The sequence below is a fragment of the Phalaenopsis equestris genome, unplaced genomic scaffold, assembly GCF_001263595.1.
Source record: "Phalaenopsis equestris unplaced genomic scaffold, ASM126359v1 Scaffold000094, whole genome shotgun sequence".
NCBI classification, from domain to species: Eukaryota; Viridiplantae; Streptophyta; class Magnoliopsida; order Asparagales; family Orchidaceae; genus Phalaenopsis; species Phalaenopsis equestris.
The window spans coordinates 5,597,302-5,617,172 of record NW_018164536.1 but is presented as its reverse complement, the minus strand read 5'-3'; the positions used below and the strand labels follow the sequence as shown (position 1 = coordinate 5,617,172).

Genomic DNA, 19,871 nt, shown 5'->3' with positions numbered 1-19,871 from the left:
TTCAAACGCCCCGCTTCTTAGAAGACTTCAAAAAGTGCATAATATTTGTGTTATCACCTTCAATGATGATGCTCATATATGTCAACATCCACGGCTGGTAAGCAACTTGGAAGGATTTAATAGCTTGGAGTTCAACTTGGGCACTATCCCAATGCTCAAAATGGTGTCCGATAGCAATAAGGCCCATCCCTCACTCGTCCTGAACAATCATTCAAGTACCGATCACCCCGGAAGGAAGGAGAGCACCATCGACGTTCACCTTGGGCCATCTAGGTGGGGGAGGGTGCCAGAAAAGTGTAGAAGGAACCGCCTCAACATGTCGGCTAGTACCACATTGTTTCTAAAACGAGAAAAGGAAATTTTCAGTAAGCTCTTCCAAATGACGGCCGCAACAATAGTAGGAGTTCCAAAGAATTTGTTGTGGCACATAGCATTGCGAGCTCTCCAGCAATTATGAATCGCATAGCAAAAGCAGCAGGCTTCAGCCAATTTCGCTTTAAGGAGTTTGCGTTGATGGTTGATAGCATCATCCTGTTTGTAGAATGAGGGGATTGAAACCCCCCATTGCTGCAACACACTTTTGACCTTACAAAAAAACAAACAATTAGTTAAAATGTGGGTTTTGTCTTTAGCAGCCGCACCCTCAGGGGCAAATATCGGTCTTTGTAAGACCCTTGCGCATCAAATGTTTTCAAGGTGAATATTTGGACACCATATTATGTTGACTTACATGTTATATTTAAATTCAAAATGACTGGCTCTTTCCGAATTTAGAAAGTTTGTGATTGTAACACTGGCCACTCCTATTATATTGAACTCTATTTGCATTCTTACCAACTATATTATTATTGTTTGGATATATATGTATATTTTTGTCACTGTATGTAATATATGAATGCTATTTTTATGCTTTTTTATTATTATTATTTTATGCTATTTTTATGTTTTATGCATTAGTGTTGTTATAGAAATGCATGCACTTAAATCTGCCTTCTTTTCTTTTCAAGTTAAATCTACATTCTTTTCTTTTCAAGTGTTTTTACAGTCTGTATCCATATCATGCTATATCTCAATTTCAATGTAAGATTCCTATTTTAATCCGGTCAAGTTTCCCTTTACTAGCCTTACAATCATCCTGAATGCTAAATAACAATTAATTAGAATATTAGGTTCTGTAGATATGTGCATGCATCTTACATGCCACTAGATATGTGCCTTACATGTCACTAGATATGTGCAAAATAGTACATGCTATGGCGCATAGTGTGATGTGATGCACCCTATGCCATTTTCATGGTGTGGCACAAAGCGTTAAAATAGCGCACTATTTGTGTTTTGCATGGATAATATCATATTGTGTATAGCTTCAATAATATCAGTTGTTTAATATAAATGATTTAAGATTATAAATTATATTTATGTTGTTTATTATTTAGCTTTTAGTTTCTATTGATCCTATCCTACAAGCCTTGTATTGGGCTCAACCTTCTCTATTACGGCTTCTTCTCATGTTTTGATTATTATTACAAAGCTAAATGCTTTAGCAATTTAAAAAAAAAATTAATTCTTTGTTAAAAAAGTAAGATGAATCATGATCTTTTTAATTATTTAATTTTTGTGAAATATAATATGGCTTTGGTTTAAAGATATAAGCATCCTGAAATTATTGAATTTATCTCTTTAAATGAGATAAATGATGATAATAAGTAGTTAGCAAACAAAAAAAAAAAGATGCTGATTTAAATGAAGATATTAAATTAGTTTATGGATAGGAAGATTTGCTATGAAGTATTGTTGCAAAAGTTACCGATTTTATGGAATTAACTATAATATCCGGGAACAATCTAAAGGTAAAAAGAATAAATCTTTATTTAGGCTTAATATTATTACAATTAAATATGGATATTATTAGAGCGGTGAACGTGTTTATGATTATGAAATAATGACAATGTTCAAGGAAGTGAAGATTTTTTTTTATTTATGATAATAATGATTTTTTTCATATGACTAATTTAATATTTTGAATGAAAAATTGTAATATTTTGAATTTTGAGTGGTTAAAGTGTAGAGTATTTGAGCTTAAGCATCATTTTTATTGTTTTTACTTCATGATAATTTGTTTTTTTTTATTTTTACAGTTTTTCATTTGTGGTTGTATTTTTATTCAAAATTTTTTAAAACTTTGTGCCATGTTTAGCATATTGTTTGCCTTGTCATGCGCCATGCTTTATAGTTCCATTAGTATGTTTATGATTATTGCTTTAGTAGGCATTTAGCTTAACATGATTTATGAAATTTTTGCCAGCAATCATGGATTGTGTTGCCTTAAGGGTACCTTGTAGAATTGTGGTGGATATTTGTATACGGGGATAATTTTAAGTCGTTGGTAGCTAACAAAGGACTTTGTGTCATATCAAGTGCACTTTATGATTCACTACTACGGGACTTAGCCATTGGTGGACTTATGGATTCTTATCATGAGTATAATTTATTGGTGTCATTTTGCGGTGAACCACCAAATCAGTCTTAGTCATAATCATTTTTTTATAGTGCCATTTGATGGCAAAATCACACCTGGTAGATCACCACAAAATGGGAATGATTATGATCAGATGGATCACCATAAAATTTAATCATTGAATTATGATTGCGGCCAAAGCCCATAAATTCTCTAATGATTAAAATAACTTGTGTGTTGAATTATGAAATGCACTTGATAAAGCACGAAGACTTTCCATTAGCTATGGTTGACTTCAAATTCTCTCCTTAGATAAACATCTACCATAGGCCATCTATAAACTTTCATTGCATGATCCAACCAATTGTTGATGATAAAGATCCTTTGTTTAAGTTGGGTTGTTTAGCTCCTTTCACTAAGTATTCTAATGAAAAAATATGAGAACTTAATTTGGTTCATCACCATTCCTCCAACTCTCTGGTCTAAGCTGATGGCAGTGAATTTTCTTAATTTAAAATCAAAATTACCATCATTATACGCAAAGTGATTAGCTCTTATCAACTTGTCTTAATTGATCATTATTTCTCATTATTGGGAGGGATGATTTGCCATAGGCACTTTTGCCTATGGGAAAGCTAAAACCTCATCATGAAGTTCTCATAAAAGAGGGTACTACGTAGTATCTTATCTAAAAGATTAATCTCTTATTTAAACATTCGACTCAGAACCACAAACTCACTTGAAAGAGCTAGGTACAAACCCGCAAGGAGGAGAATTTTGTGGAGGGATTAAATTAGTTTCCTTGATTATTTAAACCATTCCTCTCCCCTTTTTGCTCTTTCTTATTTGAAAATTCTGAATTACATAATATTTTAAATCCAACTTAACTCATATATGCAAATTTATCCTTAGATTAATTTTGTAGATACTTTGGAGAGCCACTTGGATTAGCATCCATGCCAGTGCATCGATAATACTATTTTGTGTTTGAAGGAGGCGGAGGGGTTTATCCAATAGATACAAGAGTTAAGCTTGAGTTGAATGAAGTTAATTACAGCCAACAAATATATTTTGATGATGTTGACAATGTACTAAACGCAAATCATTGCTTAGCATGCTACAATTTTCCTTAGATTATAGGGTTGTTTTTGGTTTGGTAAAAGGAATGTGTGATTTTTAAATATTAGCTGAGTGGTCTGGATGAGAAAGGAAAGCATTGTAAAATTTTGAATTATTGTGAATTTACCATTTAATTCTTTTTCAATGTATTTGGAATTCACTTGATCTTGGCCAAATTCCAAATACACTACAAGAGTGAAGCTTTTCTGTTGTGGCCCTTAGTGGTCGCCTGCTGCTGTCATTGGCTAACCAACCTGTTGTTGGCCTCCTTTGGCCATCCATAGCTGCTGTTGCTGGCTACCTATCATTGTTGGTCATTGTCACCATCGCTAGCCGCCAATTGTCCCCCAGTGCCAACTATCATCGTCAAGCCTTACATTGAGTTCATTTTTCCTTTTTTTTTTAACTTTGAATTCATTTTATATCAGATCAAATACAAAAAAAATGTTTTGCATTTTCTTTACGTTCAACTAAAGAACTCCATACTTGGCAAGTGCACGACATTGTATTGTGTTTTAATTCACATTCTTTTTTCACAAAATTAAGTAGTCCCTATTTTCTTGATTTTTCACATTAGATTGGATGGGTTGGGATAATGCCCCTTATTTTCTTATGGACTTTGCCTTTGCTGATATTTTTATGCGTGTTTATTAGCGCCTTATGTATGTGGGGCAGTTTCTTGTTATAGAGGCATAACTTTGAGACACCACATGACAGAGAAGCTAATTACTTGGCTGGATTAAAAGTTTTCAGCTGAAGACTTGAGAACATAATTCAGGATCAGCTACCCCATTTGATTCAAATTATTGTTTAATTCTATCGCATGATCTCACCCTACTTCAAGATGGTTGTTGTGCATAGCTTTGAATGATGGAAATGCCAGTTTTTAATTTAGGGTTTGTTTGGTGTCAATATTATTTTTTATTTGTATTTTTAAAAACACTAACCATAATTTAAGATGTTTTAAGTTATTTTACAAACAATAATTATATTCTCAAATCATCAAATATATTTGGTTTCAAATCAAAATAAGTTATCCCAAATGTCCCCTCGCTTTGCCACTACCCCTTTTTTATCATGCTGCATGTGTAATCACTATTTTTTGTTTACTTCTGCAGTTTTGCGTATCTAAAATGCGTTGTTTACTCAATTAATTGCAAAAACTTCTTCTTGCAAATCAACTTAGAATAAATTTTAATTTTAAATTTTGATTTGTTAAACTAATTGAAGGTTTTTCCGTTGTGTTGAAGTCCACCATATTCAACTGTCCGAATTATCTGGATGAATCCTTGATTCTATGTAAACTTTTCAATTACTTCATCAGAATAAATTGAAGAAATAAGTTGGGAGTGATTTTGTTTTTTCAAGTCCCTTAGTGCTAGAGTTTCTTCCTCCTTTAATCTGAGGCTAATAGATCCTTTCTCTTCCAAGGCAAACCACTTTATGTTGCATCAAATCTTCTTCCCTCTTGTCATCGACTGTCACTTACCTTCCACAAGCTAATTGATCTTTTTGAATCATGAATTGTTTTCTAATTTTCTTGAATGCATTGTTATAATTTGACTTTCAAACATCACTCCATCACCATGCTGATGTAGTTGGCCAACATTAGTAACTCTTTATGTAGGATATTTCAAAATGGTTGACCTTGCAAAAATAAAGTTTTAAAATGGTTAGCCTTACTATAAAACATTCAGCAGTGCTCTCTGGATCCTTCAATGGCTACCTCCAATGATGCATCATGTCTCAGTTTGATAAAAAATATTTTTAATCCTCCTGTATTAGCTGCAGATTATGATTTTCTTGCTTGCATATATTTATTTGTAACATTTATTTGACAGATTGTTAAGGCATATTTCGGGGGAAGGGAAGTACTTCCAGAAGATCTTGAAACAGCTTTACTTGTTGGTATGAGTCCTAACGAAAGAAAACGTGTCGAGAAGAAAAGAGGGTTATCTTTGAGGCATGTTAAAGCTTGTGTTTCTAAAGGAAATGACTCATCTCCTCTTCTAGGAACTCCATCAAATTCTCAGTTAGAGAACATCAAATGCAGCTTGGAGGAAAGATTAGAAGATAAAGGAAATATGGAGATTAATCTTGAGCTAAAATGTATATCCAATCATGTCATTGAAGGGATCCCGGCAGTTGATGAACAAAATTCTAATGAAAGCTCCAGACAGATTGAGGAAAGAAAAGGTTTAGGAAGAGATGTTTGTGCTTCCAGTGAGAGCAATGGAAATGGCATTCCAGAACAACAAAGGGCTGAATCTGCTCAAAGTTGCAAATCGGATCCAGGTTATTCCTCCATTCGTGCCAATAAACTATCATTATTAGGTCATGGACATCATGGAAAAGAAGTTGTGAAGAGATTGCTCGTAGAACATGGTGAAGATGGTATACTCCAGTTTTGTCAGAAGTGGAGGCAAGTTTTTGTGGAAGGAGTTAATCCACGTTTTCTTCCTCGTGGTTGGGATATAATGCACAGGTAAAGTTAAAGATAGAGTAAAATTTTCTCTTTTGCATCTTTGTTTGTTGAAACTTACATTTGTTTTCCATCTTGCATTATGCTCTATATTTCCATCGAAATTATGATTTTTGATACAGTTCTAAGAAATTTTCTCTTTTGCATCTTTGTTTGTTGAAACTTTCATTTGTTATCCATCTTGCATTATGCTCTATATTTCCACCGAAATTATGATTTTTGATACAGTTCTACGACATCTAGAATGTAGCTAGGACTGGATTAACCGGGAGAACGGTAGTGGAGTAGCGAGGGAATGAAAGCATGGTCAGTTGGCGAGGCTTGGAAAAGCTATGAGATGTTCGACAGCTGAAATTTGCTGGGGCACAGCAGGTTTGACATTATCGTTGGCTGTCCCGGCTGCAAACAGCAATCCAACGGCGATTCGGCGAGGTACGGGCGGCTAGACAGCGAACCGGAAGGGAGAAATGGTGGTTTGCTGCTGAAGGAGCAGCTTGGACAGCTGCGCGAATCAGCCAGTCCCAGATGGCGAGGGGTTTCCAAAACCTGTTTCTTGGCAAGCTATAAATGCACCACTTGCAAAAGAACAAAAGAAATGATACAACACTCTGGAAAGCAATATTAAGAGAAAAAACTCTCAAATTCATAAACTCAACAAAAACTGAATAATTCCAAAACATAATACAACCTATATAAAGGACCATTGAGAAAATATCATAATTAGAAACTACAGAAAAAGTAAAAAATTAGGAAGGAAAGATGAAAATAGAAAATCTACTATAAAAATAAGAAATACATGAAAAATCATATTTTTTGTGTTGTTATTCCTGTAACTGCAGTATCCACATGAATGGGAGCCACGATCCTCGTGTTTGTCATGCGTCCTGCATCACTCTCCTCGGGTAGGACAGGATTCATCCTCGTCTCCGATAACACCTTGATCCCACTATTTGATATTGATTCCCATAAAATACTTACAGAGAATTTCAAAGTAGCAGTTCACCATTCCTATCTAAGCATATGTTCTTGAGTGCATCACTGAATTTAACTAAAATTTAGTACCCGCTTAATCCTTAGGGCCTTCCACAATTAGCTCAAAAATTTCCCATGTCTATTTGAAGTGATGACATACTGAATTGCTCTCAATGATGGGTTGCGTTGTATCTGGTATCGTTTCCTCGAACTCATTATCTTTTGGGACAACCAATATAGTCCTGTTGGTGCTTCTCTCAGGAGGCTCCACATCCTCAAACACTTTAGAGTCTTCCAAGTTAAGAATATAACGCGCTTTCTATTTTTGGTGAAAGAATATGTGTAGCAATCATGATATGTACATTTATTGTACTGCCAAGGACAACCTAATAGAATGTGACATGCACCTATAACCATCACATCATGCCAAACTTGCTTTTGGAACTTATCTACAATAAAAAACTCCACGAGATATCTTCTATCAACGTTGATCTTACTCCCCTTCAATTAAGCTAGGGAATAGCTCATAATACTTATGAGTAGTGAGGCTAATTCTATGCACTAGCTATGTAGATGTTATATTTTCACAACTACCTACATCTATAATGAAGTTGCACTCTTTTCTATTACGATGCAACAGGTATGAAATATGTTGTGGTGGAACCACTGCTGCTCTCTCTTAGGCTCAATCTGAATGACCTGTCAAATTTCTAGCATCTCTGCCTCATCTACGGGTAGCTTGTGCTCCTCTCTATTCTACTCTAGATCTTCTCCTGCCTCTTTACTGCAACCTCCTCAGTAAAGATATCACCCTCTTGTTTGAACAATCAGATAATATGGTCAAAACTATGACACTTGAAGTACTTCCTAGCTGAAATTGATTTGAGCTTGTTGGTTATGTCCATTTTTTCTCCACTCTATATTGGTTTTTCCTCATGCGGGTTGATCGGGATGCTCCACTGGGTGTAATCTTACTAGCAGATCTAGAGGTTAAGTTATGCCTGTAAAGTCTGGCGTCTCTTGGTTGTATTGTTGTTTCTCCACCTTCAATGTTAATGTTTACACAACAATTAGGGACCAATATGACTATAGCTAAACCACATTACTGATAGATTACCTCAATCCTCCAAGATATCTTGTCACTATATGTTTCTTTGATTCCACCAACTCATATTTCTGTATGAGTTGATCAAAGTCAGTTGTCTACTAATCAACAGAAGTGTCTCTCAGGTGCAAATTGTGGAGCTCTATGAACATTTTTTGTCGTTAATGTGAGGGAAGTTTTTTGTGTTGCATCTCTCTTTTCATCTTGGACCACATAATAATCTCACTATTTTCTTCTCACTGCCGAATGCACTTCAAGTTCTCCCACAATACGAAGCATTTTTCCTAATCTTGGTGACTGTCTATTTAACTCTTTTGTTCTGAAGAACATCCTTGTACTCAAAAACTTGCTCCATTGTCTGAAACCACTCAATAAACTCATTTGGATGCATGTGATCCGGTAAATCTATCTTTACTCCAAGATCCTGGCTTTTCTAGTGTTTCTTGTCGAATCGTCAAGGTAGTGATTCTTCGTTACTAGAAACTTCTTAGTGGAAAGGATTCACTTCTCTCAATCTGAAGTGTCACAATTGTGGCTGCAGGTGACTTCACAAGATTGTCTCATCTTGAATACGACAAGCCTCTGTTGCAGTTGGAGGATTTCTCGCTGCATATCCTCCATAGTAAACTCTTAGACACCTTTTTGTGGATTTCTCCTAGGCGGCATTGTATCATTTTCTCCCTATCTGGTTTCTAGCATATGCAGGACTGCCATTCAAGGTGGTCAGGTGCTTAGATTTTTTAGGGAAGGTTTCGGGGTGGAATTTTGGTTTTGGGCAAGAAAAACAAAACCCTAAAGATCTACGGCTTGTCGGGCTCTAATTCCAGATGATACCATTCTAGGGCAACTAGAAGGTATCTTGGAAGAGGTTTTAGCAGGAAAGCGGTTGAGGAGTAGCGAGCGAATGAAAATATAGGCGATTTGTAAGATTTGGAAAAGCTATAAGGTATTCGACGGCTGAAATCTGCTAGGGGACAGCAGGTTCGACATCGTCGGCTGCTGTCCCAACTGCAATAGCGATCCAATGGCGATTCGGCGAGGTACTGGCAGCTGAGCGACAAACCGGAAGGGATAAACGACGTTTTCCTATTGAAACATCAGCTTGAACTTATTTTTGCTGTCCCAACTGCAATAGCGATCCAATGGCGATTCAGCGAGGTACTGGCAGCTGAGCGACAAACCAGAAGGGATAAACGACGTTTTCCCATTGAAACATCAGCTTGAACTTATTTTTGGCTAAAAATCAGCTGACGAATAGTGAATCGGCTAATCATGGACGGAGAGGGGGTTCCTCCACCTATTACTAAGCAAGTTAAAGACGCGTCACTTGCAAAAATAACGGGTACTGCACTCCGAGTGCAAGTTAAAGACGCGTCACTTGCAAAAATAACGGGTATTGCACTCCGAAGTACCCTCCGAAGAGCAAATTTAAGAGAGAAAACTCTCAAATTCATAAACTAAAAAAAAAACTTAATAATTCAAAACTAAAATGCAACCTATATAAAGGCCTCTAAAGAAAGTAGCCTAATTAGAAACTAAAGAAATAGGGGAAAAAAAACTAGAAGGGAAAGAAGGAAAGAAGAAAATTTGCTAAAAAATTAAGAAATATATGAACATTCAAAATTCTTGGGTTGTTCTTTTTGTGATTTTGGAATCTGCAGACCTATGAGCTACGATCCTCACGTTCATCACAGGTCTTACATCTCGCGTCATTCTTCTATAGAACTCTCAGTGTCATTACATAATTATAATCCAACTTGTCAGAAGTTTTATCTTGTTTGGTTTAGCTCAATTGACAATTGCATTGATTGGTTCCTTGAATCGAGATTACAATCCACTAGCTTACATGATATTCATGTTACCTTCGGTCTGTGCTTGCTCACCTCAAGCCTTTGACATTAATTTTTGTAGAATTCTAGAACATAATTTTATTTTTTGGTTCTCTACTATGGCATTATACCTTATTACATATGCATAATAATGCGGTTGGCATTCCGGTCCACAAAATAGAAAATAATAATTCTTTTAAATTAGGAATCACATCAAATAGGAAAAAAAATAGAAAAAACAACAAGTATATAATAAACAGAAATAAAATTGGTGAGATATATTATGAGGGAATGAAATAAATTCCTTCCTAATCAAACATGTAGATTGACACTTTCTAACACTCCCCCCTCAAGTTGCAATAAAGCCTTGATCCCATTAAGTGTGGTCGGCTACTCGGCTACTTGAATCCTGTTTCTCCATTGTGTCCTATTGTCTGTTTTATTTTCATTTAATTCTAATTAATTAAGTTCATTTTTATACAACATGCCAAAGTATTTTAGGTATATCTCTACCTTTCTTTGCATAAGTTGAATCTAAAATATCTACTCTCTTAATCAGATCATCAGATGGTCGAAATTTAATGTGACCAAGCCATCTAAGACGACTTTATCTAATTTTATCTGTCTCTAGAGTTACACCAACCCTTTCACGGATACATTCAATTCACATTTTGTCTTTTAAGTGTTAAGTCATTCATCCACCTAAGCATTCTCATCTCAGCAACACTTAGTATTATGGTTCTCTTTTATAGGCAAACATTATGCGCCATAAAGTATTGCGGGTCTCAACACCATCTTATAAAATTTTATTTAATTCTATGTCATACTTTTCTATCACGAGTATTGCAGGTCTCAACACCATCTTATAAAATTTTATTTGAGTCTATGTCATACTTTTCTATCACATCATACTTTTCTATCACGCAATAGGCCGGATGCATTCCCCCACTTCAACCATCCAACTTGAATTATACTAACAACATCCTCATCTATATCACCATCACTTGGAACAATAGACCCGAGATATCTAAAATGTTCACTCCTTTTAATGATTTGATCACCCAACTCTGCCACTAGATCTACTACTAATAAATTTAAATTCCATGTATTCAGTTTTATATCTACTCAAACGAAGAACTTTAGACTCCAGTGTAGACCTCCATAATTCAAGTTTTTCCTAACCTCTTTCTCTAGTTTTATTCACGAGAAGGATATCATCAGCGAAAAACATACATAAAACTACATCTTTCTGTAAATGTCCTCTAAGAGCATCCTTAACTAAAGCAAAATGATACGGGTTTAAAGCTGATACTTGATATAATCCAACTGAAATAGAAAAATTCTTTGTCAATCATGTTGTTCAAGCACAAGTGACAACTCTTGTATGCATATCTTTAACGACTTGAATATAAGTCATGTCAACACCTTCCTTTTCTTTAACGACTTGAATATAAGTCATATCAACACCTTCCTTTAGTGGAACTCTCCAAAGAACTTCTTTTGAAACCTTATTGCGAGCTTTTCTAAAATCAATAAAATTCATATGAAGATCCTCCTTAGTCGCTTTGTACTTCTCCATCAAACATCTCAATAAATACATATAGCTTCCATGGTAAACTCTTATGACATAAATCCAAATTGATTATGAGAAAACTTTCTATCACATCTTATCGTATGTTTAAGTACTCTCTCTCATAATTTTAATGTATGATACATTAACTTAATTTCTCTATTGTTTGCGCACTCTTACGCATCCCTTTTAGTCTTAAGAACGTGGACCATAATCCTCTTCTTCTACTTCCCATGCATTTTTTTTAGTTTTTAAAATAATATTAAAAAGTTTAGTAAGCTAAGAAACTATTAAAATTTTTAAATATTTTGACATTTCTATTGTGATATCATCAGGTTCTACTAATTTTTCATCTTTGATTTTTTTAAAGCCTCATAAACTTCATTTTTACTAATGCGATGATAAAAATAACAATTTCTAATATGATTAACGATATTAAGATCATTAAGATCAATCGTATTTTCAATTAATTCTTTGAAAAACTTATCAAAATATCTCATTTGCCTATGTTGAAGATTGTTCTCCAAGAAAAATTCTTTTTTATTTTCATTTTTAATACACTTGAAATTTTATTTTATTTTTTCTTTATTTGGCTTGTTTATACATATATTAGTATATAATCTATTATAAAGATAGCTAAAAGCAGAATTCTTAGCATCACAATTGTTCTAGCATCACAATTGTTCTCTTAGACTCCGTACGAGTCACTTTATATTTTTCCTAATTCTCTAAGTTTTTTACAATTCAATCTATTTTTATAGCAGAACTTCTTATATTTTATCTTTTCTTGTACATTATTATTCCTTTATCTACTAATTTTTTTGATAATTTTTTTTCTTTTGACTCTCTAAGTACATTTTTTGTTACTTGTTCAATAGTTTTTATTACGATATCCTACATAGAATTAGCTTCTTCATGAATATCCCAAATTTTAAAATCTTGAAGTGTACTCATAAAAATAATAAATAATAATGATAAATCAAGCTTACCGTCCTCATGCTAGATTGTATATATTATACAAATATAGCTTGGACTTTAAATCATCATGACTGACAGTACTTTTGTGAACATATACGCAATCTGGAATCTTGTAGGAACATAGTTTTGTTAAATAATTCTATTGTTAAACTTTTCTGAAATGAATTATCGATCAATTTTGTTGTGTTTTGTTATATCATGATGAACAATATTTTTGGCTATGTTAATAGTTGTTTGGCTATTATTTTCGTCTCAACCTTAAGTTCCATTAATAGTTTTTGATATCACATTCTCTCACATATTCTTAGTGCAAGAGCATAACATTCAAATTTTGCGCTGCTTTAAGAGACATCTTTTTTTTTTTTAATTCTCCGTGTGATGAGATTGCCCAGACGTATGAACAATATCTTTTGGTTGTTTTTCTATCAGTTATCTCTCTTCCTTCCCTAACATCAGTGTATACCTCTATCTCACAGTTTTTAGATCTTTTGAAGAACAAACAATATTGAAAGGTGATTTTCTATTACCTTAAGATTATGTTCACTGCTTTCAAATGATCCTTATTTGGATTATTCATGTGTTGATTTACTACACGAATTGACTATGTAATATTAGATCTTGTGTGTGATAAGATAGAGTAGCTTGCCCATAAGTCTGTGATATCTTCCTTTTTTTAATTGGACTATTTTCTTCACTTTTGTTAAACCTTTATTGAAATTCATGAGTGTGTAAGCCAGTTTACACCCAAGCATACTACTTTCAATTAACAGATGAATGATATATTTTATTTTGGATATAGCAATTCTCTTCTTAAATTGGGCCACCTCCATTCCCAGAAAGTATCAAAGAGTTTTGAGATCCTTATTCTCAAATTATGTTGTAAGCATCTATTTTATTCTCATAATTTCTTTTGAATCATCACCCGTCATGATAATACTATCTACATAAACTATGAGAATAACAATTGTCTTTATGATTGGATTTTTGTGATAGAGTTTGGTTCTTCAAGCGGAGCAGGTTGAGAGACTCTATTTGGTGTACTTAATGAAGAAATGGTTTGAGCATCTTGGAAAAAGATTCCAAATTTGGTATTCTCTCGAATTCTCTCGATGAATTTTAGATATAGGAAAATAAGATTGATTCTCAAAGCAGGTGACATCCATGAAGTTCTATTTTTTTAGTGGTTGGAGAGTAACATTTGTACCCTTTTTTATTGGAGAAATAAAGAAGGAAGATGCATCTGAGAGACTTGGGATCAAGATTGTTGTGGTGTTGTTGATGGATGTGAACAAAGACCGAACAACCAAAAACCTTTAATGGCAAGTCAGAAAAAATAGAGCGGATGTGTGGGTAGGATTCCGTGAGGATATTGCGGGAAATTTGAAATTTTAGGCTTCGACTAGGCATCCTATTGATAAGGTATGTAATTGTGAGAATAGCTTCCCCACAGAAATATTTCGGTATATGATTAAACAATATTATGCACGGGCCACCTCAAATAAATGTCTATTTTTTTCTTTAGCAACCCTATTTATTGAGTATTCGCATAAGAACTTAATTTAATAATCCCATGTTAGAAAAGATAATGACTAAGGATGGAATTAAAATGTTCCTTAGCAATATTATTTCGAAGAATTTGAATTTTTCTTTTAAATTAAGTGAGGGCCATGAAATGAAAGGATTGACTGATGGTTATTTCATATTTTTCTTTCATGAGAAATATCCATGTTGTTATTCTGTGATCATCTATGAATGATACAAATCATTATACCACATTTATATTGTTTACTTATGAGTATTTTCAGATATTACTTTGAAGTATTGAAAAAGATGTGAAGCCTTGAATTGCAATTTACAGTATACATGTCCGGAAGTTGGCAAGTTTCGCATTGTTCGAACAAAAAAATTAGATTTGATCGATTCACAACCAAACCACACTTAATAACACAGCGATTCTAGAGATTTGGAACAAAAATTGAACATAAGTGGACAACACAAGAAACCTAGAAAAACACACAAGTCTTAACGTGGAAAAACCTAAAAAATGGGAAAAAATAATGGAGCCACACCCCACCAAATTATAGAGTTAAATTTCTCAATGAAGTTTTTGAAAACACAATTGGCATTAGTGATATTAAAATCGTTAATAATTATATTTTTTATTTTTTATCGTCGCATTAATAAAAAAGAAGTTGGGGCTTTAAAGAAAACCAAGGGTGAAAAGTTTAATCTGATTATATCTCAATAGAAATGTGAGAATATTTAAGAGATTTGAGAATTTCTTGATTTACTATACTTCTCGTAGTTTATCAGCTTACTAAACTCTTTAATATTATTTTAAAAACTGAGTGGAGGAAGAGTATTTTGATCCTCATTTTTAGGAATAAAGGGGATGCACGAGAGAGTGCAAATTATAACAAAATATTGTGTCATACAGTAAAATTATGAGAGAATGTAATTGAATATTAGTTGAGACATGATACGAAGATTTATCATAATTAGTTTGAATTTATGTTAGGTGCCATGCATTTTTTAGAGGTTTGATGGAGAAGTACAGAGAGAGTAAGGAGGATCTACATATGATATTTATTGATTTAGAAAATGCTTACGATAAAATTCCAAGAGAAGTTCTTTGGAGAGTTTTGGAAAAGAAAAATGTTGATATGACTTTAAGCCCATATCCTTTTGTTTGAACAGAAGTAGGATTGACCAAGTATTTTCCTATTTCACTTGGATTACACAGGATCGACTTTAAGCCCATATCCTTTTGCTCTATTTATGGATGCAATTATTAGACAATTACAGGAGGATATGCCTTGGTATATGCTTTTCGCTGATGATATCCTTTTTATAGATAAGACTAGAGAAATAATTCCGGATAAACTTGAATTTTGGAGGTCTACATTGGAGTCTAAATGTCTTCATTTGAGTAGATCTAAAGTTGAATATGTGGAGTGTAATTTTAGTAATAGTAGATCTAGGAGAGAGTTGTAACAATGGGTGAGCAACTCATTAAATGAGTGAATGTGTTAGATATCTTGGGTCTTTTGTTCAGATTAATGATGATATGGTCAAAGATGTCTTTAGTGGTATTCAAGTTAGATGGTTGAAGTGGAGGATTGCATCAGGCCTATTGTGCAATAGAATAGTACTGCTTAGACTTAAAGAAAAATTTTATAAGACCTGAAAGAAAATCTTATAAATGGTGGTGAGACCTACAATGCTTAATGGAGCAAAATGGTGGCCTATAAAAGAGAAGTATAAAACTAGTGTTGCGAACAATCAATTTCGAGCCGATCCAGAGCAAGCTCGAAATCAGTTTGAAAGTATTTTAACTGTATTGAAATCAACTTGTGGATTGATTCTAGTTAGTTTCGATCTGATTTGGCTTGAAACTGAACGATTTTTTATCCGACTTGAATTATAAAGCAGTCGGCTCGAATTGTAATTGAGTCTGCTCGAATGTAATTTCTAGCTCGTGAGCTGCATCGATCCGGCTCGAAATGTTGCTTGGGCTGGCTCGAAACACTACTCGATCTAGCTCGAAATACAGCTCGAGTTGACTCCAAGGACATAATGATCCGGCTCGAAAATTTTATTTGAATAAAATTATTTATTAATATGAAAAACAAAAAAAAGGAAAAATAGACAAAAAAAATGAATATATTATTTTATTGAATGAATCCTCAAAATACAAATTTATAAATTACTATAAGGAGAAATAGATATTATTTGTACCATTATAATCATAACTGATATTACACATTTACAAATTACAATTAACAATTATAAATATAAAATATAAAAATTATATATAAAAGCAAATTAAAATGATTCTTAAAACTTGATGACTTTCATCCTCAATTAATCCTTCAAAGCTGCAAAAAAATAAAATTTGATAGTAATAAAGTTGTATTTATTTAAATGTGTAGAAGTACTCAACGCTGCAAAATGATTAAATTAGTACTAGGGTCTAGGGCATACATGTACCCTTGTTTTTTATATTTAGTTTTCATATGATTAACTAACTCCTGTATTTCAAGAACTTGGAGAAAACATCAACAAATAATAGTACAAAAGAAAAACTCTTAAAATAAATCTGATAAAGAAGATTGAGCTTTAAATGAACAGTGAAAAGCTTCAAATTCAATCCATATGCTGTTGAAACCTACTTCTAGCTCAGAATTTTGGAAAAATTTAATCCTATAAAGCTCCATCTAGATACTAGTCCCAATTCTATGAAGACTCGAAACTATATCCAGCTTTGAAAGAATCACATCCCCAAATTTGTATTTATTAAATTCTTCTAAAGATATTTGTTGATATAACCAAGATGGTAAATCAATGAAGCTTTAGAAAGGCAAGCCACATCAAATAATAAGATTTTATCAAAAGAGAGGAAGTCAGGCAAACAGACCAAAAAAATTAGCAACCAGCTAACCTTAACCAGAGACCAGAAAACGGTTGAACCGAGGAGCAGAAAAATTCATCACAGCTATCCTAAAACATCTTTGAAAATAAAGATGCAAAATAGCTTGTAGTATCTGAACTTATCAGAAAAGTAAAAGAACAAGAATAGTATATATTCATAGCAAACAGAAGTAAATGCCTCTTGAAATAATTGCAACAAGTTTGTTTTTCCGATATGATTTTCATCAAAATCAAATATTTAAATTACCTTCTAGAAAATCTATACAACAAGAAATAACATTTAAATTTAGATCCTAAAGTGTATTTGCTTTGTATTCATGCCAGACAAATCAGATATGTAAATACATAATAATTATGTGCTTTGTATGTAAATGCCCCTGAAGAAAGATGAAGAATAATCCAAATGCAATTAACTGCAGATATGCATATGTACAAAACACATACATTTGAATCAATTAAGCCTTAAATGAACAAAACAAAATAACTTTTAGCATCTAAACTTATCAAAAAACAAAAGAACAAGAATAATATATGTTGATATCAGCAAATAGAAGAAAATCTAGACGAAATTTGCAATTATACGTAGATGAAATGCTCTACCAACCAACCCAAATAACCAGGCAGCCAAGCTAAAATAAACCAACATATTATTGTCTTCACATCTGGATCAGAAATTTCCCAGCCTAATGCATCCAACTCCATCCAAAGTTATGCGGCAAGTTGGTGTGATTTGAGAGTTTGAATTTAACAATGCATGTGTGTCTTATTGATCAATTGATACTCTAAAATAGAGGACACTCGTTTATCCTTACAAGTCACAAGTCACAGTACACTTTTGCACCAAAGGACACTCGTTTATCCTTACAAGTCACAAGTCACAAGTTACAATACACTTTTGCACCAAGATTTCGGATAATCGGTTAAGTCTCTGCGGCTAGGTGTACATTATCGCTCTGCCAAAAAGTATAATTGAATGCACAAAACATCCAACCATATCACCGAATGAGGAACAATGTAGCATTCATTATCAGCAATAGAAAAATATGAAAACAACAGAGCAAAACAAAACATCCATTAACCAAGTATCATTCATTAGCAACAATACACATGAGAAGAAGAGAGCAAAAATAATTCATAATCAGCGACGAGAACAAGCCATAAAATCTAGTCCATAAATACCATTAAGATTCCATTTAATGTTCTTAGAATGTCAAACTAAAATAAAAAGATTTACCATCCCGATTAATCGAATACCGATTATTTCTTTGTTGGAATTACTTTATGAAATTTGAGATCCCACACTCAAGCTTTTCAGAACACATACAGTTAAGTTCTCTTCCGCAAGAATGTCAAACTGAAGTTGCAAAAGAAGATTACACATTTATATAAGTTAAAGAAAAGGCGAATACAAATATGCAATAGGTAATAAGAAATGTATAACAATTAACAATTTTAATTTTACCAAAGGGTCTGTTGATGATTTTTATGCTGCTCTAAGTCAATTACCATTTCACACAAAGGCATCCAATGTTTTAGGTGAAATTGAGCTTCTATAATTATTAAGCACCCTATTTTCTACACTAGATGCTGACTCAGAGGCAACTCTTATAATTGGTAATGTAGAAATATCTATTGTCATTTTGAAAGAGTTTTGTATGACTTTTTCTATCACTCTAAATATCAAACTTTGAATCAAGACATTTAACAAAAGCTTCTTCGAAGTATAGCTCAAGGTCAGACTTCTGTGGAAGCAGAAGCCTAGTTGAATTTATGATATCATATAATCCAACTAAATCATCAAGTGAACTACTAATGCCTTGTGTTGTGATTGATGCCCTAACTTGAGAGTTAGAGGTAGAGGCTTCAGCAACATATTGTCTATCAACAACATAATAAGAATACATCACAAAAAGTTTTTATTTTAGACTTTCTTTTCATTCAGAACATCAACACTGTAAATTTGAGGGCAGTAATAGTTGATGGCAAGTAGTTTCATTATAGGATCTAAGATATAAGCAATTCAGAATAATATATAACATTTTGTCCAATACTTATCAAATTTGGACTTCATGATTGTTGTCATGTTAGATATAAAATGAGTATAAGATAATCATTCTCTATTTAATGTTTTTTTAACGAGTATTAAATTTAGAAAAATTCTATTTGTTGTAGGATAACTTGAGCCCAAAAATATCTCAGTTATTTGGTGAAAAAATAACTTAAACACTTAAACACTGCCGTTGATCATTGTGTAAGTGCTAGGGCGTCCTCTGGAAGCGACGCGCTGTATAGGCTGAATACAGTGAAAAGTGTGCAAGGGCCGCTACACCGGCGCCCGGGTGTAGTGTTAAATAAGCAAGGGTTCCCACATTACGGGCGAATGCGGGTAAAGAAGTTAGTCCATGAAACTAATGAAACTAATATTAGGATAGGATCTTGGAATATAGGCACTCTCAATGGTAAATTAATGGAATTAGTTGATATTATGATTCATAGGAAAATTAATATCTTATGTATTCAAGAAACTAAGTGGGTTGGAGAAAAGGCTAAGGAGATTGATAATTTAGGTTTTAAACTTTGGTATTCTGGTAAGAGTCGCACTAGAAATGGTGTAGGTGTAATTATAGATAAGAGTTTGAAAGATAATGTTGTAAAAATTAATAGAGTTGGTGATAGAATTATAGCCCTTAAGATTATCATTGATACTAAGATTTTTAATATTATAAGTGTTTATGCTCCTCAAGTAGGTTTAGATACAGAGTCTAAAGATAAATTTTGGAATGACTTAGAAGACTTAATACAAATGATACCTCTTGAAGAAAGAATTTTTATTGGAGGAGATTTAAATGGACATGTCGGTAGAGTGGTAGAAGATTTCAGAAATATTCATGGTGGCTACGATTTTAGAGTAACTAATGAAGAAGGTA

General features: G+C 33.3%; 1 protein-coding gene across 1 annotated transcript in view; it reads left to right on the top strand.

Annotated features, from left to right (window-relative positions):
• LOC110020151 (protein RRP6-like 3) overlaps positions 1–19,871 on the top strand; it is a 121,998-nt gene that overhangs the window by 97,248 nt on the left and 4,879 nt on the right. The window contains exon 11 of the mRNA XM_020718152.1: positions 5,419–6,062. Coding sequence (XP_020573811.1) covers positions 5,419–6,062 — 644 coding nt within the window. The remainder of the gene's footprint in view (positions 1–5,418; positions 6,063–19,871) is intronic.